Source organism: Athene cunicularia, assembly GCF_003259725.1.
Source record: "Athene cunicularia isolate RWA chromosome Z unlocalized genomic scaffold, athCun1 chrZ_part2, whole genome shotgun sequence".
Classification (NCBI taxonomy): domain Eukaryota; kingdom Metazoa; phylum Chordata; class Aves; order Strigiformes; family Strigidae; genus Athene; species Athene cunicularia.
In genome coordinates, this window is record NW_020799143.1 from 6203373 (window position 1) to 6227971 (window position 24599).

The following is a 24599-nucleotide window of genomic DNA, read 5'->3' on the forward strand; positions in this document are numbered from 1 at the left end:
GTACATAATATTCTGTGTCTGCAGTTCAGGTTGGTTAGTTGCAGCTGATAACAGGTTATCTGGTGCTTTTTCTACTTTCTGTTCAGGTGAACGTGACTTTTATACTTATAGGGTAGGAAGTGGAAATCTGTAGGGGTTACAGATGTGGGCAGGAAGGGCTCCTGATTGCTTTGAAACACCGGACCCATTAATATTTGTGCAATTTGTCTGTGTATCAAGTTTCTGCCTTTGAGATGGCCTGTCTCACTGTTGGGTATCCCCGTTGACAACAGTGTAAAAGAAAGGCTTCCAGAGCCAGCGCTCACCTCACTGAGCCAGGAGTTTGTTGGTTTTATTCTCTTCCCACAAGCTGCAGTATGACTTACCATCAGCCACTCAGATTCCTCTGGGAAATGACTACCACAAGAGTGCAAAAATAATAAAAGTTGTTTGAGTGACTTTTGAAAAAATACTGTTAGCATTAGGCCATCTATTTTGTGAGACACTACTTCAGTTTTGTGTTTATTTTATGATAATGGCCTTTGACTCTTCAGGTAGTTTTAGTGAATTTTGTGTATGTGTGGCGAGGGGGGCGAAATTTCAGGGAATTGTGTGTGTGTGTGTGTGTGTGTGTGGTCTGTGTTTGGACACTTTCTCAAACTTGTATTTGGATCTGCTCAAAATACAATTTCTTAAATTGATAAATGTACTACACAAAAAATACCCACATTAAAAATATGTGAACAATGCAGCAACCTGGTGTAGGGAGTTTGCAAGTTCCAGATGTAGTGCTCAAAATACGAGTTTTCTAAAACAGAGGTAAATCATCAGAGACCAAAAGAATGAATCTAGATTAAAATAAGTAGTTTCGAAAGGCCATATTACAAATCTAGCAACTTTTTATAACAGGTTGTAAAAATTATCTAGTCACTGTGATATAACTAACCTGGAGTGTGGCAAAGCTTCAAGCACAGCACAAACCTTGACTGTGCCTGAACCCTGGTATTGAAAAGGATATTTTTGCCTTCAGTGAAATCTTACTTTGTCTTTGTATTTAGAAAACAAAAAGTTTCACCAGAAAGAAGCTTCATGTGTGATTATAGATAAAATTGTGTATCCATCCCTGGAGGATGTTATCACAACAGAGTGTGTTAACAGACTAGTTTCAACATGTTGGTGATGTCTAGACACACGGTATGACATAAATGGCATAGTTTGCTTTATACTCCGTGTCTGGAAGAATCCTCCTCCCACACTTCACATGTCAGAGCAATACCCATAAAGAATCTGGCGGTTGTGTAGATACTTATATTTAGAATGATTTAAAAAAATGGAGAGAATACTTTAGAAACAGGTTCTTAAATAGTTGTCCTGTAATGTTACATTGCAGATATAGCATTAGGTGGTAGGATTAAGGAGAATACATATTTGTGTGCTTAATAGGTGGAGGAGCAGATGGAAGATTTGTGAAAATATAGGAAGGTTCTCAAATGCAACAAATTATGTTAGAACAGCTTAGATTTTTTGTTAAAGTAACCATCAGATTTAATAGTTTTTGGTGGTTAATATTACCCACCAAAAAAAAACCCAACCAAAAAAAAAGAACCCCAAAAAAAACAAACCAAAGGGAGAAAATTATTTTGGATCAGTCTGTTTATCTAACCCAAATAAATGATTTAGTTGTTTAAAAACCATTTGGAGGGTAGTGTTAAAAAATTAAAACATTTGAAGAAGCTTAAAAATACAAACTTGTGAGTCTTTTTTCTTTTTCAACACGAATAAATCAATGAATCCAAGCTGAACTTCCCCAAATGTTTTGATGCCACCAAAATGAGACAAAGTTTATGAAAAAAATATTTTAAACGTAGTTTTTTTCTCAGCCTGGTGAACAGAGCAGTTGTCTACAATTTCCGGAGGGAATTTCATCAGAGGGAATAGTTTATATAACTTTGCAGAAATAAATGCAGGGTGGAAGACTTTTCCTTTACTGAATGACACAGTTTTACCATAATGCTGGGGAAAAGGAAACATGCTGCTCGGGGAAGGAGGGGTTCACTGGCGTGGTATGGGGCATGCTCCCATGGGTAGTGAGAGAGCTCCAAGCTGCTGAAGTGGGCACAAGTACTACTGTTGTGTAAGGCAGCCTAGCCAACATACTCTCCTTTACTTTATTCTCAAGATACAGCTGTAGCTGAGCATTGGGTCAACAAGATGCTGTATGGTTCACTTTTTAAAGTAGATTTCCTTTATTTTTGAACATGCCCAATGTGTCATATTTTGCTTCTTAGGTCCTAGTTATGAACAAAAGTGTTAAGTGCAGACTCTTGAATTGTCATGAAGACTCAAGAAACTATTAAATTTGGTTTTAATTAGATTCTGTTTTAATTCAGGATTTCTGTTTTTAATTTAGGTTCTGTTGCCTAGGAGGATACTTAGATTTTTCACCAGACAAGTGGCTTTGTTTATAGGACTCCTGTTAGAAATCCTACCATCTTTGTAGTTTACACCAAGTACTCCCTATACAGCTGTTTAGTTCTGATTAGAAAAGCAAGAGTTAAAGGTAATGTTTTTTTCCTGGCAATCTGACCATTCCATCACGTTCCAGGAGCCACATGACAGGATGGCACAAATGAGAAATATCCTCCCACACAGAGGATGATGTTTGCCCTGAATGCTCTCGTCCCTTGACATTTTCACTCTATCTTATAAATAACTTTTCATTTGGATGGAACGCAATAGCTAGATAGAGGAAGAGTAAGAACCATTAAAATAGAAATCAGAAGAAAGGTGAAGAATATGTACTCCCCCATTAGGTTATGATAAGTAATTCTCCTAATAGTTTATACCAAAACTTGAAGTTAACTTCCATCAACAAGCTACCGCTACCTCTTCTCCCAATGACCACAGTCCGGCAAGCACCACTGTAACTGTTCATTTCATGCCTTAATCTTATCTGTTCTGCAAGCAGGTGTCAAAATACAGTTTTTCCAAATCATCTCAAAGATTAGAGAATTCATATTCTTGCAAACTGAGATTTCACATTAAAGCATTGTAAAAAAGGGAAAAGGTTTTCCTCCAAACAATTTATTACTGTATTACAGTAATGTGGGTGTTACTGATAACACTTTCTGCTTTCTTGGGTGCAGTTTTGCTGGACCTTTCTGTTTTTGAAGAAATGTCATGTCATACTGATATGAGATTAGTTATTTTAAAAATCAATGTAAAAGTTATGCAGTGACAGGGATTATGAAATACCACTAGTCTGCTATCTGTACCAAAACAATAGTGTTGGTTTATGGAAAAGACAGATGCAGTAATATCAGCCTACATTTTACCAGCGTGCACAGTATTCATCCATATGCTACAGCAGATAGGGGGTTGGTGACTTTTTGCTGTGCCGGGCACTTGTTGATGCTAGTCAGATTGCCCATCACCAGATGTGTTGTTTCTGTGAGGAAGTGCTGTGTCTTTCCATGGGCTTCTGATGTTATTTCTAAGAGGCACATTTGTTGCTGAATTGTAACAGGGAGGACTGTCAACTGACATCTGCCCCACTGGATGCAAATAACCATGTCCCCTGGGAAGCACAAACTAGAACTCTTCCTTGCTCCTTAGCTTTTAATGTGTGTGTGCATTTTTTTCCCCTCCTACATAGTAAAAAAAGACATAAAAGAGTACTGTCCTGGGTCTCCCTCACGTTAAGACTGAGAAACAAGCTGCTGCTGGAACAGCGTGCATGGTGCTGGTACCCTGATGCACCCAAGCAGAGAACCTCTTGCAAGAGCATGGGCATCTCTCTACCTTGGCTGATTACCCCAGGGCTCCTAAAGCACAAGGTCCCAATGTCATGAATATTCAGTGTGCTGCAAAGTGAAATCATATGTGGGCACTGTGTCATGATAAACACCGAATTTACTATCCAAACTTAGGGAGATGGATTCTTCACTAAGAGGTTTAGCCTATGTTGCATCTGATAACTGTCTATGTCTCTATTGCCTGTGCATTGTGGTGCATCTTTATGTGGAAGAAATACCACTCTTTTAGAAGAAGAATTTTAAATCAGTAGATTAAGTACATTTATCTTCTACCTATCAAGAAGCTTAGTAAAGGAGAAGTAGTATTTTCTTGTGGCTACCTAAAATGTGGTAGATGAAAAGAGCAGCACTACTGGAGTAGCTAACAATATGCAGCAATAGTATGGCCTTCAGAAAGATACAGGGGATGATATCTCCAAAGTGATTCTTCCACTAAAATTTGCAGATGCTGATGTTTGCCTTTGAACTCCAATATAGCACTTTTTTTGTTGACAAGCTTTTGTAGCTGGCTTCCTATCAAAACTGATGGGCACAAACTCACTTGCTGCCTGAGTGAAGAAGCAGCAGTCTGAACTTCTAGAGAAAAATCTTTGATCGTTTCATTAGTTCCTTAATTTGAGACACTTTTATTGGTCTTCTTTCTATCTTCGGCTAGGGAGCAAGGTGCTTCTTTTCCCTCAAAGACAATGAGGGTACTTCTAAGTAGTGCCTGTGAAGTTTTTCAGCTCTTCCCTGTGCATTATCTCCCCTTTCTTTGGGCTGTTCATCCATCATTTGACAGAGAAGTAAGGAAGCCATTCTCATAATCAAAATCTCAGCTTCCTTGAAGTGACCTAGTGTTTGTTTCTATCAAATATGAAGGGTGAGATCTTGGAACATAGTGGAAATATCATTAGTTTTAATGACACCAAGATTTCCCGAAGTTTTGAGGGCTTGATTCTTCTGTTGTCTAGGCTGCTGTGTATCAAATCTAGCTCTGACACTTGGGAAGTACACCAACATCCAAATATTTTTTAATTCTGGGAGACTATACTGGAAAGTTCCATGTATTGTGAAGATAAATTGTATAGCAAGTACACATTCTTAATGGAAAACAGTAATTCTTTTTAAAGTTTGGATGACTTTTTATCAGAGTGAGGGAAACATAAGGAGCTGGAAAATAGCACTTAGTCCAATAATAAATTTGCCTGGGAAGATCATAAGAAATGATTGTGGATTTTTTCCCCCCATAAATGCTAAAACAAATTAGCTCTCCGTTGATCTGACTTGGACGGATCATTGAGTCTCAACTTAAAAATATAGCATAGGCTGTATGTAAACACTCTGCTAGCATGGACAGAAACACTGGTATCCCTAAAGACTTACTTCATTCATGCAATTACAAATGCAGGGGGAATGCTGATTTAGATGGGAGGCCCCCAGCATAAAGCACTGGGCATCAAATGCATGAGCATTTCTTCAGAGCAGCTTAGCTGAAGTTTATCATGACCATTCAGCTATTGCCTAGCAACTTGAGAAGGCCATCAAAGAGCTCTTTGTCCAGACCTCTGGCAAAAAGATTTCCTCAAAGATATGCTTATCAGTATCAAAATCAACATGAAAACTTACCGAAATCAACTTTATTGCATAAGAGATTAACACACACTTGAAATTGTGACAATTGTAAATTAGTACACTGTTGATACCATTGTTGTAAAAGCTGACTCTAATCTTGCTTTGCAAGTTCTAATAATTTCTTTTTCCTCACTGATTTCTAGCTTTTCTACAAAAGCTTATCTTTCTTTTCTGAAATTTTATATAAAGTATCACAGTGTAGAAAATTATGTTTTTGCTTTTTAAGCCTTTTAATATTTCTAACGTATTCTTTCTCAAAAATACACATATTTGATTTTTAGAGCTATAAGATGTGAAACTCAGTTTACCATTTTTAAATGCCTTGTGAATTTCTCCAACTAACAGTGAGCAGTGAGATTTAAAAGTGGGGATGCAATAAATCACTAGATGAATGAGTATTTCTGCTTTCGTACATTCATTCTTGACAGACTCAAGAGTGAAATTGATTTTGCTTGTGATCAATAGTGGATATAATAGAATTCTTTTATAGTGAAACAGAAGTAATACTCAGCACTCTTCCAGTATGCTATATTGTCGTAATTATTATTCAGTGATATTTAGGATACACTGTTTCTTTGCTAGGGAGAGGAATACCATTCTTCACCTGTCTGGTTCCTCATAAGGGGTGAAAGTGGGAATAAAAAGGTGATTTTTTCAGTTTCCCTAATGCATAATTTTTCCTGATGTGTTCTGGAGGAACTTTTTCATCTTTAATGGTAGTTACTGCCTCTTTTAAGTATCGTGGCTATATGCAGTATGTAGCCCATGGTCTTTTCTATCCCAGTGTGCCCAGTATCACCCTTTGACACCATGCTGTCATAAAGCACCCTCTGTGCACAGATCAAGATGATATAATTGAGCCTGGTGTTATTGTATGTCACTGGTCTACATAATCTCAGATAATGCACTATGGTAACTCTTGGCAACCTCTGACTTGATAATAGTGACCATTGTATACTGAACACCACTGAAACCCATTAAGACTCTGTGAAAGTGGTGTTCAGTATACAATGGTCACTATTGTGTATTGTGTGTATATATTGTGTATATATATTTTATATATATATATATTCAGTATACAATTGTCACTATTGTCACTACTTACAAAAAAGTAAAAGCAGGGTTCACTGCGTGAATCTATGTATGATATGACAGATAATACTCACGTGAACAGAATGCCAGGCTCAGTTCTGAAATGGTCTGCATGTGTCTGCATGTGCTTTCACAGACTTACAAACCCAAGTTCTCTAATTCGGAAACCTCAAGCAGAACAGTCTTACCCATCTGAAATAAGTGGTCTGGTTTCTAAAAAACAAAGCTGTGATCTCATCCCACTCATGTGCATCAACAGCTCTCAAAATCAAAACACTCTCTGTTAAGTATTTAACCACAAATAGGGTGCTAATGAAAAAGTTGACCCAGGCTACTGGGAAGCAAGTCTACCCTGCCTCTCAAATGTATATGAAGACAGGAGAATGACATTGCCCATGCAGGCAAAAATGAAAAAGTAATGATATAAGAAGCCTTTCCTTTTTTAAAAATCAATTTATTTTAGGTCATTATTAACCAGTAATCATTATACAATTAGGGGTTTTAGGTGGGCTGCTGCTGCTTAGCATCTGGATTCTGAAGGGCAGGTGTTTTCTTTCTTGCTGGCATTAGTTCGTGCAATCTGTTGAGCCACATATTTGATTATTCAATCTGTTGATTGTCTTGCAGAGAAACAAACAATTTGAGAGTCTGGAATTTCACCTTTCCTCTAATTAGAGTTAGTCTTTGGATATAGGCAGCTTTAGAAGGCACGTGCTGTGGGGGTTGAGGAATCACCTCAGAGTCTGGTCTGTCAGTAAACAGTGTAATGATTTTTCAGTATTACAAACAGTAGATTTTGCTCTTCAAAGTTAAAAGACTTCTTTTTGTCACATGTGAGACTTTTGCTTTTTTAGGACTCTGGCAGCCAGTGAACCTGTGACATATTTTGCTGGAAATACTTCCAAAGCAAGACATGCTTGTGGTTGGATTCTGTCCATTTTTCTCTTAGTGAAGGGCTTCATTCAGTAGAGGCACTACAATAATACTTAATTGTTAATGCAAAGTACTGTAGACACAATACGGTCTGAGTTCCACAGTGGTGCCTCTGGCATTTAACATGCAGCATGCTTTTTAAAAGCAGATAGTGGAAAAAACAAACAGGAAAGTTACATTAAATGTTGCTGCATTGCAAAGAAAAAAACATCCCATAATTGGATGATTAGAATTAGTGGTTTGCGTTATGATTTATGTATAGGGGTTCTGGTTGTGGCCGTTTTATAATCAATTTTGTGCCAAAAATGGTTAGACAAAGCACTGACTGACCAGCATCCTTAACACTGTTGCAGCTAAGCATTTTGGAATGTTCACATGGTGTGTTTAGAAAGCCTTTGTGTGCGCTAAATTTTTCCATTTGGTATGAGGCTGAGCAGTAATCAGCTCAGTACTAATTAGAAATAATTCTGTGTCCTGCACCCCATATTTACACTAAATTATGTCAGACCTTAAGGATTTTTACATTCAGAAGGAAAAGTTTCTGCAAATACTTTTTGTCATGCATTTTCTCTGACACAAAATATGAAAATAAGCTTTTGCTGTTTTGAAACAGTCATTATGGAGGAAGCAAAAGTCATTATTTTGCTGCATTTGCATGACTTTCTACTTTCAATTTTCTTTATTGATACCAGTGGTGAAAGTGAAAGGAACAAAAGACCTTATTTTTATATATATAAATTCTTCGAAAATTATGGAACTCTTTATGGTCTTGAGAGGTTTGTATTTATCTTTGTAGACCTTCAAGTATTGGCAGGCAGGAAGCTTGGGGGCAGCATCCCCGGAGCTCGTGTGTTCCATGTAAATCTGTAGAAGTGCCCTCTTGTTGCAGAACTCAGGATCAGCCCTTATGTACATCTTGGCAGGATTGGAATAGAAAAAAAATACACTCTTCTTGGGGAAGGCAGGAGCAGAGATGCAAGTTTAACTTGTTCTATTTTCCTGTTGGTGATATTTTCATAAGCAGGTTTTGTGAGCTGTGTTTTAATAATAAGTCCTTTAAGGACCAAAGGTTTAAACTAACTATGCATAAGAGTTCTTTACAGAAGCTGACAGTTTTGTTTCTGGTTGCAGGCATTCACTGTGACAGTGTGTGTGCTGAGGGACAGTGGGGTCCAAATTGCTCATTGTCCTGTTACTGCAAAAATGGAGCATCCTGCTCTCCAGATGATGGAATCTGTGAGTGTGCACCAGGATACAGAGGCACCACTTGTCAGAGAAGTAAGGACAAAATGAATGCTTTAAAATCTTTGTCTCTCCCTCCCTTACTTGGAATACATGTGATATAATATCATAATGCTTTGTTAATTTTAGTATGACGTACTATTGAAGCACTCCTTGATTGGAAATTTTGTCAAAATATATGAAAATATGGAAATAAGTCTTATCTGAAATTAAGAAATGTTTCCAGCTGGTAGTGCTCCTCTTGTTATGGTACAACTTCACTTTTATTCACTGTCTGTCCCATGATGTCCTGATGTCACAGAAACAAATTTGGTAGAGGATTCCATTCTAAAGGCAAGCATTTCCAAATGTAATTGATGCACATTAATTTTGTAATACATATTTGGTAGGTGACTGAGTTTCACAAGCTAGAAATCTTAGCTTCATGTTGAATCTGGTAGGAATCATTGGCTTAATTATTGGCCTTTTTTAAACACTTACTTTGAAACAGCAAAGAATGGCCAGTGGGATCAGGCCTCACAGTAAGTAGAGGTTATCGTAGGTACCCACAGTTGCATTGGAAGAATTTGTCTCTGTAAAATTTAAATGTCACAAGAAGAGAGATACGGATGAACTGAGACACATCATACCAGAAACAGGGGGGCAAAAAAATGAGGTGGTGTGCGCAACACCCATCTTCCCAAGATTTGTCAGTTTGCCAGCAGTCTAGCTGTCTTCAGCTTGAATTGTTGAAGCTGTGATGGAAAAGTGTTCCGAGAAGAAAAATGTGAGTCCTCTGCACCTGGAGGGTAATCCTGTTTTCAGAGGAGGTCTCCCAGAACAGGGTTAAGAAGCAGGTGGAGTAAGGCCTTGTAGGCATGCTACTAGGTCCTCCAAAAGATGCTTAAAATGAAATGGTTACTAGACTGTAGAAGGAGAACCAGAAGAGGATGAAGTCCAGGAATGGCAAGATTTCAAGCTGAAGAATGTGACTGCCTATGACACTGCTAAATACCACATTAGTGTGGCATTAGTATTCCTTAAGCATTTCTAACTAAGTGCAGTAATTATTCTCACTATCTAATCTCTTAAAGCCTCACAGTTAATCAGCTAATCCAACAGCAGACTCACGCTACATATAAAAATGTTCGCTGTGTTTTGGAACTGTGCCTACAACCTGGACAAGAGGCTTCCAGTCCAGTGGCTCTCAGAGCCCCTCTCTGATGGCACCGTCTGGAGGCTGGGAAGACAAAAGGTCATACAAATAATTTGGATCCCAGTCAGAAAGTGCCTTTTCAGTAAACAGGAAGACCTTTTGGCACTGTTTCACTTGGAAAAGTTCACCTCTAGAGAGATCTGGCCACATAACTTGTATCAAGTGTATAATTAAACAACTAAATCTTGAATGAAATTAAAATATTGAAAAGATTCCAAGTTAGTTTTCGTCAGTGCTAATTGCTGCTCTGCAGGAGGTATTTCTCTTGATGCCTTACCTAATATTTTAATTTATCAGGAAATAAGCACCAAAAGGGATTAGAGCAACAAAGAAGGAAATTTTATGTGACAGCCTTTTCTTTTTTCCCATTTTTTTTTCTTTTAAGAAACTAGTGCCTTTTGTATAAGAATTAAGTGGACAACTCTGTATTTCTGGTATCAGCTTCTCTAAAAGTTAGGTGATGCACAGCTGTCTGTACCACGTAATGAGTACAGTGGGTACCCAAATGAAAGGATGATTGGAAAACGTTTGTACGTTTCTCTCAGTGAAATAATGACTGTTTGTATTCCAAATTAGGAAACACGTAAGATGTTAAGGTCTATTCATCTACAGATAAAACTATCCACTCTATTTTTTTGAATTACTTTTCTTCAAATATGCTTTAAAATATGCATTTTTCATGTTGTAGAGGATATATAATGTATAGCCAATTTTATAATATATAATCATAACATATTACATCATTAGATATAAATTATATAATTATATATTATTCTATGTATCGTATAATATAATTCATACAGTATATAAGCATTTCAAACATAGCCAAAGTACAGTGTGGCCAGACAAATAATAGAATGTCAGTTAAGTCATTACTAACTAGAATATAGTAAACCCTTGAGGAAGATGACCAAATCTCCTTTCTTGAGTGTCAAGCATTGAACTGAGTGAATAATAACCACCACTGCAACTCTTGTGTATTTAGAAAGCAGACCTAATTCAAAGTCAGGAACAAGTGCACTGAAGAGTAGTTCCTGGCTGTAATAGAAAGTGCAGGACGCAATGACAGTTCGTTCTTTCTGATTCCAGTTTGTTCTCCTGGGTTTTATGGACACCGCTGCAGCCAGACATGCCCCCAGTGTGTACACAGTAGTGGTCCCTGCCACCATATTACTGGCTTATGTGACTGCTTACCTGGATTTACAGGAGCCCTCTGTAATGAAGGTACAAGTTGGAATAAAGACTTTTCTGGGATGCAGGGACCAAGCACTGTAATAATGTTAATTCCATCACTTGGAAACTATAAAACCAATAGTTTCTGTTGTAGTATGTGCAGTTTATAAATAAGGACTCTTAAACAGGTTTAAGCTGTTTGAACGTTTGATCCTTAAGTATGAAACCCACTGTATTCTTATTTGTATTATTTGTATAACAAGTATATCTAATGGGCTTACCAGAATTTCTAATGCCTTACTTTTAAACATTATACTAAGCGATATTCTTGATCTAAATATCAGTTGTTTTCTCTTGAAATAAAGAAAATACAATCTTGTTCTGATTCCAAGGAGTTCTAACTCTGACAACTTGTTCTCAGTATGTCCCAGTGGCAGATTCGGCAAGAACTGCATTGGAATATGCACCTGCACCAATAATGGAACATGTAATCCTATTGATAGATCCTGTCAGTGTTACCCTGGCTGGATTGGTAGTGACTGCTCTCAGCGTAAGTACCTGCTTTTTCCCTTTCTTTTTAAAACAATTAATCAGGGTTTGGCTATTTAAATTCTCTACTTTTTGCTAAAGAAACATTGTCTAAGTCAGAAATAAGGACTTCACAGTATATAAGGAAGAGGTCCTAAACTTTTCTGCATTTCATCGGCACTATCAGAAACACATCTGCACTATGATTTTTCTAGTAAGTGGGCTGGAGCATACCACAGGAGCAATCACTTTTCAGTCTTCCATGGCCCAAAGAAGAGTTGTAGAGAAGCTGGATCAGACTTGTTTCAGAAGTGCCCTGTGAAAAGACAAGAGGCAGTGGTCACAGTTTGCAGCAAGGATGACTTTTACTAGATACAAGTTAAAAATTCCTTATTGTGAAAGTGGTCAAGCTCAGCAGCTGTCCAGAGGAGCTCTGAAGTCTCCAGCCTGAAAGAGGTTGTGAAATTATCATTGTTGCAGATCCTTTGACTAGGTGATGCTGGAGGTCTCTCCCAACATGAAAAAGTCTGTGAGTTGATGAATCTTGCACTGCAGAGAGGGTTCTTGATCTGTTGTCTACTTGTCTGTAATTATTTAGTCTTATCACAGTAGTGTTGTGAACGTGCCAGGGCCTGTATCCTCAGGACAGTCTTATGAATAACAGAGGTACTATTTTACAGATAAGGAGCTGAGGCACTGAAATACGGGGTGTTTTGTCTTGCTACAGTTCCATAAAGAGCTACTGGCAAGGCTCAGAACAAAGACAAGATTTTCTCTCATAGAAGCTGGTGCTCTGGCTGCAACACCATCCACATTTTTGTTAAACGTTTGAACATTTTGTTACGAGCTTTTTCAGTATTACTTTCTTAAGTGCTTATAACTTTCTGATGGATTTCTCTTTCTTCCTTTTATAAATGTTTCACAGATACCCATTTTTATTGTAATTCTACCTCACTGAGTACTGTCTTGGTGTGCTAAACACAGTGAAGACTTCGTTACTGACTTAAAAAGGAGGAGGGCTAGGCACTAATTTGCATGTGTCCCGCAGAGTTTTATTAAACAGTTAGGCATTCTCCAGATGCCTTGCTGGGTCTATGCAAATTACTAATGACAGGAAATAAATAAATAAATGAATAAAGTAAAATTCTCACCAGAATCTTACCCAGTTCCGTAAGGTACCAAAATCCATACAGTCTGGAACACATGCATGCCAAAATTTCAGTCAACCCATTTTTATGAATAAAAGAATCTGCACCAGACCCTGATATGTCAAAATTCAAAAGACACTCTGCTGGGGTTTCCAGGGAGGTGCACTTGCTAATAACATGCCTCATTGCTTTATATAATTTACGATTTGACTGGTCTAGGTTAACTGGCTCTGTACCAGTGCAATGTAACATCTGGTCAGTTTGGAAAAAAAACTTTGCTGGCTAAATTCTGCAAAGTGATTAGCATGCACAACTCAATATGATACCAAAATAAATCTTGGGCCTATTGCTGTGGAAGCCAGTAGCAACAAAGGCCCCTGTTTTTATGGTAAAATAAGTAGGTAGTTGGGAGCGTAGCAGAAGAGGGGTATTTAGGAGGAGGAGGGACTTACTCACTGAATCAATAACAAGAAAATGGGGCCAGCAATATGAATGGAAGTGTCTATTGAGGCTGTGCTCATGGACTGTAACAGAGGAAGTTTATTTGCTTTGTATAAAGGCCTTTCGTTCACATGGAAAATAATGATTCCATTAATTTCTTTTGGAACTAGCGACCTTTTTGAAGCTTCTGACCTTTCCTCTGAATGTGATTTACATTCCTTCTTAGTTGACCACTAATTTCAAACACAAAACTATAATAAAAATTATTATAAGGCACAACTGAAGTGGAAACAACAAAAAACCAAACAATACTTTTATTTCAATAGAACACAGCATATTAATGAAGTGAAATTTGGGCAAAGGTAATGCTTTTCAAAAATACAGCCCACACATAGATGAGTCATTATGCAAATACTTAAAGGATTCAAGAGTTCTTATTGCTCTCAGACAGGTCTCTGGACAACAAATCAGTAAACAACATGAAGTTATCAGCCCTCTTTAAATTTACAAAGGAATAGAGCTAAGGCTTCCATGTCTGACCTGTGTCTTGTCTCCTATGAAATACTTGTGCTGTACTTCCACAAAACTATTCTTAAATGATGCATCTCTTTACTAAAAGAAACAAAGACCCCAAGATGTGAATCCGAATCAATAGAAAGGGGCTATTCTTACAGTGCCCTCTGCACTTAGTGATATTGTGACATGAAGAAAATGGATTTGATGGATGAACCACTTGGTGGATTGGCTGGATGGTTGCACGCAAGGAGCTGTTGGTCAACGGCTTGATGTCCAAGTGGAAAGCAGTGATGAGGGGGGTACCTCAGGGGTCGGTGTGGGGACTGGTACTGTTTATTGTCTTTGTTGGTGATATGGGCGGTGGGATTGAGCGCACCCTCAGCAAGTTTGCCGATGACACCCACCTGAGTGGTGTGATCAGCATGCTGCAGGGAAGGGACATGCCATCCAGAGAGACGCTGACAGGCTTGAGAGGTGGAGCCGTGCAAACCTCATGAAGCTCAGCAAGGCAAAGTGCAAGGTCCTGCACATGGGTCAGGGCAATCCCAAGCCCAAACATGGGCTGGGTGATGTGCGGAGAAGGAACTTGGGAGTGTTAGTGGATGGAAAACTAACTGTGAGCCAGTAATGTGCGTCTGCGGTGCAGAAAGCCAACTATGTCCTGGGCTGCATCCAGAGAACCATGGTCAGCAGGTCAAGGGAGGTGATTCTGCCCCTATACTCTGCTCTTTTGAGACCCCACCTGGAGCACAGCTCTGGGGTCCCCATCATAAGGAGGACATTGAGCTGCTTGAGCGAATTCAGAGGAGCACTTCTGCTATGAGGACAGGATGAGAGACTTGGGGCTGTTCAGCTCTGGGGAGACCTTATAGCAGCCTTCTAGTACTTAAAAGGGGCCTACAGAAAAGATGGGGAGGGACTCTTTATTGGGGAAGGTGGTGATAGGACAAGGGGAAATAGTTTTAAACTGAAGGAGAGTAGATCTAGCTTAGATACAAGACATAATCTTTATGTGAGGGTGGTGAGACACAGGAACGGGTTGCCCAGAGAAGTTGTGGCTGCCCCCTCCCTCCCTGGCAGTATTCGAGGCCAGGCTGGACGGGCCTTTGAGCAACCTGGTCTAGTGAAAGGTGTCCCTGCCCATGGCAGGGGGGGTGGAACTAGATGATCTTTAATGTCCCTTCCAACCCAAACCATTCTAGGATTCTGTGATGATCTTTTGCTGTCTCTGAATAGTAACTAGCATTTTGGAACCATTTCACTGTTGTAATGGCAGTACACAGTATCAAATTCATTCACGATGACATTTTCTTAAAGCAGTTAGTAAGATTCTATTTGTCTTTCTATTCTTACATGGTTTTTCTCTAAGAGAAAGATGCTTTGTGTGTCCTGGTTACTAAGTATCAAGTATGTATCACTATTTTCTTCCACACCTTCAGTCTTTTTCAGCACTTTTGTATTTAGAGTAAAATGATTCCTAAGTTAAAGAACAAAACAATCTGTGGCTATTTACTCAGAATTGAAGCTGCCCCAAAAATGTATTTAAAAGGAAAACAGCAAAAAAACAAAAGATAACCAAAGTGGTGCTCATATGTGAATGCAAGTAGCTCTATTCATGAGTATCAAGGATCTTGGTCATTTGAGATTCATTAATTGCTCTGAGTTGTTTTAGCTTGCCCACCTTCCCACTGGGGACCAAACTGCATCCACACGTGCAACTGCCATAATGGAGCTTACTGCAGTGCCTATGATGGGGAGTGCAAATGTACCCCAGGATGGACTGGCCTGTATTGTACACAAAGTAAGTGACTTTTGTTACCCATTCTTAGTCTAAAAATCACTGACAGAGTTTTCCTTCAGTACTTTCACGCTTTAATCATTGATTTCTTCCCATGCTGTTGGACCTTTTTTGATCCAGAAGGTGCAACACGTTACCTCCATGGTTGCAGGGGAGGCCCCTGTGTAAGCACTGAGAGTGCTGGGCACTACATTTGGGCTCCCATTTTGCTGGCCTTCAGAGTAAGACAACTTCTGGCTCTGAATGCAGAAGGAATGACTCTGACATTCACAAGCTGCCACTGCAGATGTGTGGTTATGGCTGCAGTTTGAAGCATGGGTGGTGTCAGCTCTGCAGGCATTCCCCACAGAGTGGGATGACGCTACCATGTAATTCCTTCTCTCTTTGAAACCACCCCAAGGAGTACTCTAGCAGCAGGGACCCAACAACCAAGATTGTAAGGTAACACAGAGCTGACTAAAGCCATGAGAATAGCTTCTATCTTAGCTGTGTCCGTGGTCACTGAGGCACAGTCCCTGTTGTGACTGCAAAGTGACCATATAGTACATTTTCTATCTGTTAATTGCTACCTCAGGGGGGCAATTGCAAGAGCTCTAGCTCAGCACCTGTAATTCAGACACTGACATAGAAGCTACTTTATTTGGAAATGAGAAACGTAACGTCACTAGACTGTAATGTTATAATTTGGTTTGGAATTTTATTCATGTAATTAACAGGTTAATGATTTTTTTTTTCCAAGAGCTTTTCATTAAAATAAAAATACAAGCTGTGCACTGACTGGGTGTAGGCATATGGTATTTATTGAGAAATAAACATTTCTTAGAGATAGATATTGATAAAGTTGGCTTCTTACCTTTATCGTATTACAGTTTCAATTGGTTTATTTCTAATCCAGACACCCCCACTGTCTGTAATCTGGGCATAGCCATTATCTTTGAACTCAAGAAAAATAAGACTGCTAAACGTGTTTTGCATTCAGTATTTACATGTTTTTCATAAAATCAGAACTCTTCTTTTTCAAGTGAATAACGTCATAGTGGCAGGAAGTAACAGATATATTATAGGGCCGTATGGATGCAGCTCTGTAAGACATTCACTATACTGGTTCAGCTGTCACCTATCATGGTTATTTTGCTTCCTGCTGGTGAATAATGATCTCTTTGTGGTGATACGTCCTGTTCATACTGAAGTGGTATCTTGGTGAGGAGCTGAGGTACAATATGGTATTATTTTAATTTTTTTATGCTTCAACATCAACTGTGCAGAAGATATGTCCAAAGGTTCATACATCACTGAACAGACTCCCTGCTGTGGTTCACAAACTACCCTCACTCTTTCTCATCCTTCAGATATCTTCTTAAACCCATTTCTTCAAGGATCCGTTCTTGCTGCCTTTTTCTCAACATCTGCTGTCCAGACAATTTCTCAACCTCATTTTTATGTAGTTTTTGCCTAACGGTTATAGGATGCCATGCTGAGTACCAGGGCTACAGAAATGACTTTTCAATAACACACTTGACCAGAGTATTTGTATTTTATTTCTAGAGCAGTTGTTTCACTCCTTTTCCCCTCCCCCTCCTTGTATTCCAGGATGTCCTCTAGGGTTTTATGGGAAGGACTGTGCATTGGTATGCCAATGTCAGAACGGAGCTGACTGCGACCACATCAGTGGGCAGTGCACGTGCCGCACAGGGTTCATGGGGAAGCACTGCCAGCAGAGTGAGTAGGGATGGGAATTGTTTGTGCCTGATAGCAAATACTAAACCCTGAGCTGACTCCATTGTTTTGGTTGCTGTTGTGATACAGCCTCTTGGCTTCAGTGGGAATTCTGATGGAGAAAGAGCTTCAGGAGTTGGACCTAGGCTTTTTCCACACAGACAAAATCCCGCAGTTAGTTGTTCAGACTGATCAGGATTGTGATGGCTGTTTCTTTCAATTTGTGTCTACACATAAGAGGCATCTGTACAACATTCTAGTTGCTTTGGACATGATGCTGAAAAACCCCACAACTGTGTCATGTAAAAGTAACAAATGAATCCAAGTAATTGTCATTAGCATAAACCACAATGAAAACTAATAGTTAGAAAACTAAGGAAGTTTTTTACCACATCAGTCCTAGTAGATAAAATTAATCTTTGCAATGTGGTTTTACAATACAACTGGATTATAAAAGTGTGAGAGATGGCATTCTGTTTTCATATGTGTGTGATTCTTTATGCAAGAAAATCAAGAATGAACACCACTGATATCAGTGGTGGTATACTGTTGTACAACATTAAAAATAATCAGGCTCATAGGCACAGAATTGTTAGTCCCAACTTCTGCTAACACTAGTGGTGCTCCCACACTTCATGCATTATGCTTCAGTGGAAAGCAATCCATTCAACCCACTGTTGTGGAGCTTTAAACCTGTCTTTGGCATCAGCGTTGTGCACAAGGCTTTGCTTTTGATGTTTGGAGGACACTACTTACTACCCATAACCAGGACTGATTTAGCTGCATCTGGATGTGTTGTGCAGTGGCCAAGATGGCATGTGTCACACTTGGCAGCACAGTGACAGAAGGGGGGGAGGTTACCATCCCTACAGACACACTTTATTCCCTCAGCAGTGGGTGCAGCCCCAGCTGCAAAAGGAGTTATGTTTTTAAGGCTAAAGAACATCTATGGTAGAACCATTAAAAATTTGGAAGTGGATTTTATTTCCCTAAGAAAAATACAGTTGCAACACAATCTGAATGGTTTAGAAGAATATATTTATTTCAGTGAAACAGTAATAGGCAACATGTAATTATTAGCAATTTATGTTTTCTTTTTCTACTCTGATGATTTCAGTGTGTCATTTCAAAAGAGCGATAATATTTAGGAAAAGATAAGCTTTTTAAGATCCTCTCTTGATGTTGTGGTATCAAGAATTAATTTTGAATACTTTGGCAAATCTAACTATTATTATGTTTTACAAATTTTCTGGTTTATACTATAGTTTTATAATAATGATTTAAAAATACTGAACTACATGTTTTGGTACTTCTGAATTTGAACATCAGTTTAAAATACTGACTTTTCATTCCAATCTAGATTTCAAAATGACTAAATATATTATGGCATGATGGCTTTTGCCCAGCCATTGACTTCAGTAGCTGTGATCTTGTTTTATTGAATGTAACCAAGAGAAGGAGAAGGCATATAAGCATGACATTCTGCATGAGTCTGATTTATCAAGACTTCAAAGAACATTTCTCTGGCACCTATTTTGTTACATTATCTTGTAAATACATAGTACATAAAAATGAGTTATATTCTTTTTAAAACCAAAACCAAATTAATATAGTCACAAACTCCTGAGAGATTTCAGAAAATTGTGTCTCAGAAGGTGAAGAATGCCACACTTCCTCAAACCATCAGAACTACAATAATGTAACAAGCCACACAGTAACAGAGGTGGCACTGTAAAAGAAATAATTTTTATCAGTGTAGGATAATTCTCTACCATGATAATTACACAGTGTAGGAGACAGTTTGCTCTGTAATTTATGCAAATAATTCTGGGAGATAAAAAACACATGTAAAACTCTTCCAATTAGCTTATTTTTCATAATTTAGCATTTTTTGTACTGTAGATGGTTTCTCAATGTATACATTACAATAGCAAAGTATGCTACAAGCAGCCTAGGACCATTTTTATATAAATGCATAGTGTATATTCGTCTCATTCTTAACAGCTTTTAGCTTTTGCTCTTTTACCATGTCAGCATATCTGTCATATGACATGACACCAGGCAGATGTCTAGCTCCATTCATGTGGTTATGTGATTTTTCAAGCACGGGGATCTGAGTAACCTGGGAGTCCTGACATTCTGGTGTGGAACTGGCACCTTGTTCACATTTTGTCCATTTCTTCACTGGCTTCTACCCTTTTAATCTTTTCTGTTTTGGGTTTGTTTTTGTTTTTTTTTTTTTCCTTCCTAATTTAACTGCCTTAGTGGCAGCAAAATTACAGGTAAAGGAAAATCACTCCGAAATACAATTTCCTTCTTTGCCTCTTCTTTCCTTCACATACATACACACACACACACACATATATATATATATATACACATACAGGGAGAGGACTTCTTAAGAAAATCTTTTCCATAGATATCTACCACTAATGACACATTGCCATCTGCTGGCCATGTACGAAATCGTGTGGGTTTAGGAACAAATGGTAGCATTTATGGTGCTGTAGATCTTTAACAGCAAAACATTTAAGAAGTCCTGACTATGTCTGATTTTTATTTGCACTAATTTTTTTGTAGAGTGTCCTCAAGGTACGTATGGGTATGGATGTCGGCAGATATGTGACTGTCTGAACAACTCAACCTGTGACCACATCACGGGAACATGTTACTGCAGCCCAGGCTGGAAAGGTGCCAGGTGTGATCAAGGTAAAGCCTAGATGCAATAAAATTATTGTAATTGTTTTATATAAAACTTGGATTAACCTATTCAATGTTATCTCTGTATCATTCATTAAGTTAATCTGACAAGGCATGTGTGTTTTAAGTAGTCCATTCTATTAAATTATTTATGTTGTGTAGATTTTGTAAGCATTAGATAGTGATAGTTTATTGGGGCAAAGCACTCAAATGTAGATTGCATGAAATGTTTTACAGTGCTGTGCTGTCCAAAGCTGCTGATAGAGCATGTGCTTTACCTGCTCTTTGCTCTTGCCTAAAGAATGTCCTTACTTTTTCAACTCCATGAAAGTATCTCTTTCTGTGAAGAAGATTTGTGCTTTTTCTTAAGGCTAGGATTGTCTTCATATTTGTTTCTGACATAGTTCCGATTTGGCATTATTAAATAAGTTAAATTAGCAGCAAAATTTAGAAGGGAAATATTGTCTTCTGCTCCTGACACATAAACTTCTGAATTTATGCCACATATTTGAATTTCTTCTTGTATTTCAGCTGGTGTAATTATAGTGGGAAACTTGAACAGTTTAAGTCGTACCAGTACTGTCATCCCTGCTGACTCTTACCAGATAGGAGCTATAGCAGGCATCATCATTCTTGTCCTGGTTGTCCTTTTCCTGCTAGTGCTGTTCATCATTTACAGACATAAGCAGAAAGGAAAAGAAACAAATATGCCCTCAGTGACCTATACCCCCGCTATGAGGGTCATCAATGCAGATTATACCATTTCAGGTAAGTAACATTTAGAACAGTTTGGGTTTTTTTTTTTCCATCTTATGACTTTGTGCTTTTTTAGCCAAGCTCTGAAGGGGTTCAGATCTGTCCCTAGCAGGGCTTGAATGTGCCGATTTCACCTTTTCACATTAGTGAGGGCTGTGGTGGGCAGAAACATACTTGATTTTGAAAAGGCTGTCTTCTACAGTTGTGCCTGGTAAGAAGATGACTGACACACTGCTCTCAACTGCCTTTCACAGGAGAGCAGTCCCTGAGACCACACAGACAGTGGTGCTGTCTGTGCACTGGGTACATGAGACCAGTGGGATGTGATGGTAGAGTTGGGTGCTTACCGTTCAGCTGTCAGAGACAGTTCACCCAAGTTCAGAAGGATGCTGCTCCAGCATCCATAGCTGCTTAGTTTGTTCTGCATTATGGTCTTTTAATCACTGCTTTTGATACTGTGAAGGTGGTTTACCCTGCTAAAACGTGTTCACTGTTATGAAAAAGTGACCATGCATCTCACTGTGAAACATTTTGCACCCTCAAATGTTTTTCTGCATTGAACAGTGGAAGTATGGGCATTCCTATTCCTCTGTGCCTATTTTTAAACAGAATTGGAAAGTGTGGCAAAATGCAGTTTCTCCTGAGACTTTAAATTTAATGCCAACAACTTGAATACAGAAAGACCTCAGTAACTGTAGAAAATCAGAATTTCACACTAGCTGTGGCAAGGTTCTGTAGAGAAGCAGATAGCAGAGTGGCTGGAATTTGAAACAGGTGAGATGAAGGAACAATGCTCTTGAAACAAAACAGGAGTTTTCGACCTATGAAAGTGCATGTGAGTTGGGATGCAATGGGTACATGAAACCAGGCAAAGCTGTCTTTTGCACACAGCTATTAAGAAGGGCAGCAGGCAAAGAAACCAGCAGAAATAGTTGTTGGAGTGATAGCTGATGGCAAAGGTGATGGTGCTCTTGCAGCACCAGAAAACATCGCTGTGAACTTGATGGTAAAAGTGTCTATAACTAGGACAATGCTATGACTACAGAGGCAAGAGAGGGCAAGAGACCACAGCAGAAAGAGACATTAGCAAGTGACACTTTTGAATGCTCTTTGCTGAAAGTGAGGATGTGACTAGTCAGTTACTGCTCCATATCTCTTAATTTCTTTAAATGAATGCAAGATTTTTAGATTTTTTTTTGAGAAACTCTAAATCAGATTCTCAAATCAGTGCAACACTGTCAAAAACATAACCTGTGAAAGAATTACTATATTATATTTAGTTGTCTATTTCCCTTTCTTTTTCTTTTCAGAAACCATCCCTCACAGTAATGGTGGAAATGCTAACAGTCACTATTTCTCTAACCCTAGTTATCATACTCTAACTCAATGTACTACCCCACCTCACGTCAACAACATCGACAGACTGACCCTAGCAAAGGTAAAGCATAAAAATCTGGATGCTTCTGTGTAAATTAGCGTTTGTTTTATTTTACTTTGTTCCCTAATGTTTCCTATTTGGTTTATTTTTGCTTTCCCTGATTATAATCTGGAAATTTAGCAACTTCCCATCAGTTTCAGTTTCTGTTACCTGTCTTTCTGTGAAACAGGCAAAAAACAATCAGCTGTTTGTGAACCTTAAAAATGTGCAATCTGGAAAACGAGGAACTGTCATGGACTACACAGGAACACTGCCTGCAGACTGGAAACATGGTGGCTACCTCAATGAGCTTGGTAACCAAAAAAAAAAGAAAAAAAAAAGGAGGAGACTGTGAATGCTATTCATTCTGTTTGGGATGGATTAGAAAGCAGGGATGTTTGTTTTCCTGGTTCTCCACTCAGGGTAGTACCAGGCTTGTTAGACTGTGTGTGAGGTTCAGAGTTACGGGTCTGACCTTCCTTTAAGGCAGTACCCCCCTGGAGATGAAAGAGTGAATCCTTGTGAGGAACAGTTAATCAGTTTGATGCCTAGTGCAGACATGATATGCAAAATGTCTCGTACTATTTTATTAAAAGATTTGCATACTAATTAGTTTCATTCAGTGAAACTAATAGTTTTAAACTATGAATTAGTTTAAAACAATTGGTTGGGTATTGTACAATAAGGGTCTACTTTGGCAAAATTGCATATTCTTATTAAATAAATGAGAGCTTGCATATCCTTTTCTTTTTTTAAATCCACACCAAATGGAATCGGTGCTCTAAAAAGTAGTTTCTCATCACTGAGCTGCTTCAGATGTAAATTCTAGGGGCGTCTTCCCAGCTAAACCTCCTCTTTGCTAAAAGACAGAGCATTTTCCTTAAGGAGAAAAATGCCCAAGAAGTGGTGAGAGTTGCTTTATCCTGCTTTATGATATCTTTGCTGTCTTACCGTCCTTACCCAGTCTCCTGCATTCCAAAAAAAGACTGGATTGCACTGATTACCTCTCTGACCAGTGAAAGCCTTAAAAGGGACTTTCAGTACTAGTATAATTCGGATACTTTAATTACCTTCATTTTTTGTCCTTATCGGTATCAGATTCTGAGAATCGGAACAACAGTATGCAGCAGTTTCTTCCTGCGCATCCCCAGTCTTTGTCTAACTCAGGCTCAGACCTGAGTTTTCTTAGAAAATGGGTTTCAGTCATAATGCTTTAGTGTTCAACTTCACATTTTCTTAAGACCATTTGTACTGGCACTTAAGACTCTTAAGAGATATTGGCTGTGGTTAATCCACTGCAGTAGATCTTGATTAACAGGGAGATCTAGAGGACTGGATGAATGCTGATGTTATATCTGTTTCTAGAAGATCAAATGGGATTACTAGGATATCTCTAGTAGGCATTAGTCTTGGTGAAAACAACAGAACAGCTGACACGAGATCTGATAAATAAAAACAGGGTAGGAATAAAATTAATTGGTTTAGGTCTGTTCAAGAAATATGACTTAGTCCTTGGAAACGATGAATTTTGTTTATAGAGATACTATATAGGTTAAATGATTTTAGTCTTTTGTAAGGCTTCTAGCATTGTATCACAGTACAATCTGATTAAAAAATTAGCACTCCATAATATCAATCAAAGCTATCTGAATGGATTAGTAAGCAGGTAAGTGACAGGCCTCTGAAGACAGTTGTCAGGCATTGCTGATTACCTATGTTTATATTGAGAGAAATCTGTTGCTAGCACATAATTGCAAAGGTGTAGACTTAGGTGCTAGGTATTTAGGCCATTCCTGCAGCAGAAGGGACTGGAAGAGAGTGACCCTGGACAACACAATGGGAGTCATTAACTGTGCAAGCACAGTACCAAGAATTGGGGTAAACTTTGCATACTCTCAGATTTTCAGGTCAAGATGGGATGCCTTTCTGGTCAAAACAATTTATCCAAACAAAAAATATGCTTTAATCAAACAGCAGTTATTAGACTCATTCAAGAGTAACTGGGGGAAGCATAATGCCCTGTGACATATATGAGGTTCCCTTATGACCTTAACCACCTTCTCTGTTTGGGAAGCTACTGTTTGAAAGTGTGCAAACAAATAGTAACAATGCTTCTGTAACCCCATGCCGGGAAGTTTCACAGTGCTTATAAAAGAATTATTCTGCTAAGGTAGCCATTAGTCCCAAATCAAATCTTAAGGCTTTAGCAGCTGTTATCTAATCACTTTTCTTTGATTTTAAAACTACTGTGGTTTTTATATCGTTTTTCTTAGGTGCTTTTGGACTTGACAGGGGATATTTGGGAAAGTCCCTGAAAGGTAAGGTTATTTTCTGATGCATTTAAATGAAATGACATAGACATTCAGTTTACTCTTCTCAATTATCTTTTGTTTCTTTGTGAAGAGAATATAAAATAATTTTAGACTAAATTATTCCTAGACATTGAATCAATGAATGAAGTTGGTTTACTTTTTTTTTTCTTTTTTGAGGGAAGGGTCTAAAACAAAACCACCAACACCCCCCCACCCCCCCAAAC

General features: G+C 38.5%; 1 protein-coding gene across 5 annotated transcripts in view; it reads left to right on the forward strand.

Moving 5' to 3' along the window:
* The window catches only part of MEGF10 (multiple EGF like domains 10), a 97823-nt gene that overhangs the window by 68986 nt on the left and 4238 nt on the right, over nt 1-24599 (forward strand). The window contains exons 14-23 of one of the 5 annotated variants that reach the window (XM_026866306.1): nt 8565-8711; nt 10960-11094; nt 11465-11593; nt 15349-15477; nt 17065-17193; nt 19771-19899; nt 20422-20658; nt 21957-22084; nt 22254-22377; nt 24337-24381. In XM_026866306.1, the coding sequence (XP_026722107.1) occupies nt 8565-8711; nt 10960-11094; nt 11465-11593; nt 15349-15477; nt 17065-17193; nt 19771-19899; nt 20422-20658; nt 21957-22084; nt 22254-22377; nt 24337-24381 (1332 nt within the window). Of the gene's footprint in view, nt 1-8564; nt 8712-10959; nt 11095-11464; nt 11594-15348; nt 15478-17064; nt 17194-19770; nt 19900-20421; nt 20659-21956; nt 22085-22253; nt 22378-24336; nt 24382-24599 lie in introns of those variants that run through there. The other 4 variants (XM_026866307.1, XM_026866308.1, XR_003400147.1 and 1 more) reach the window with 4 other exon arrangements.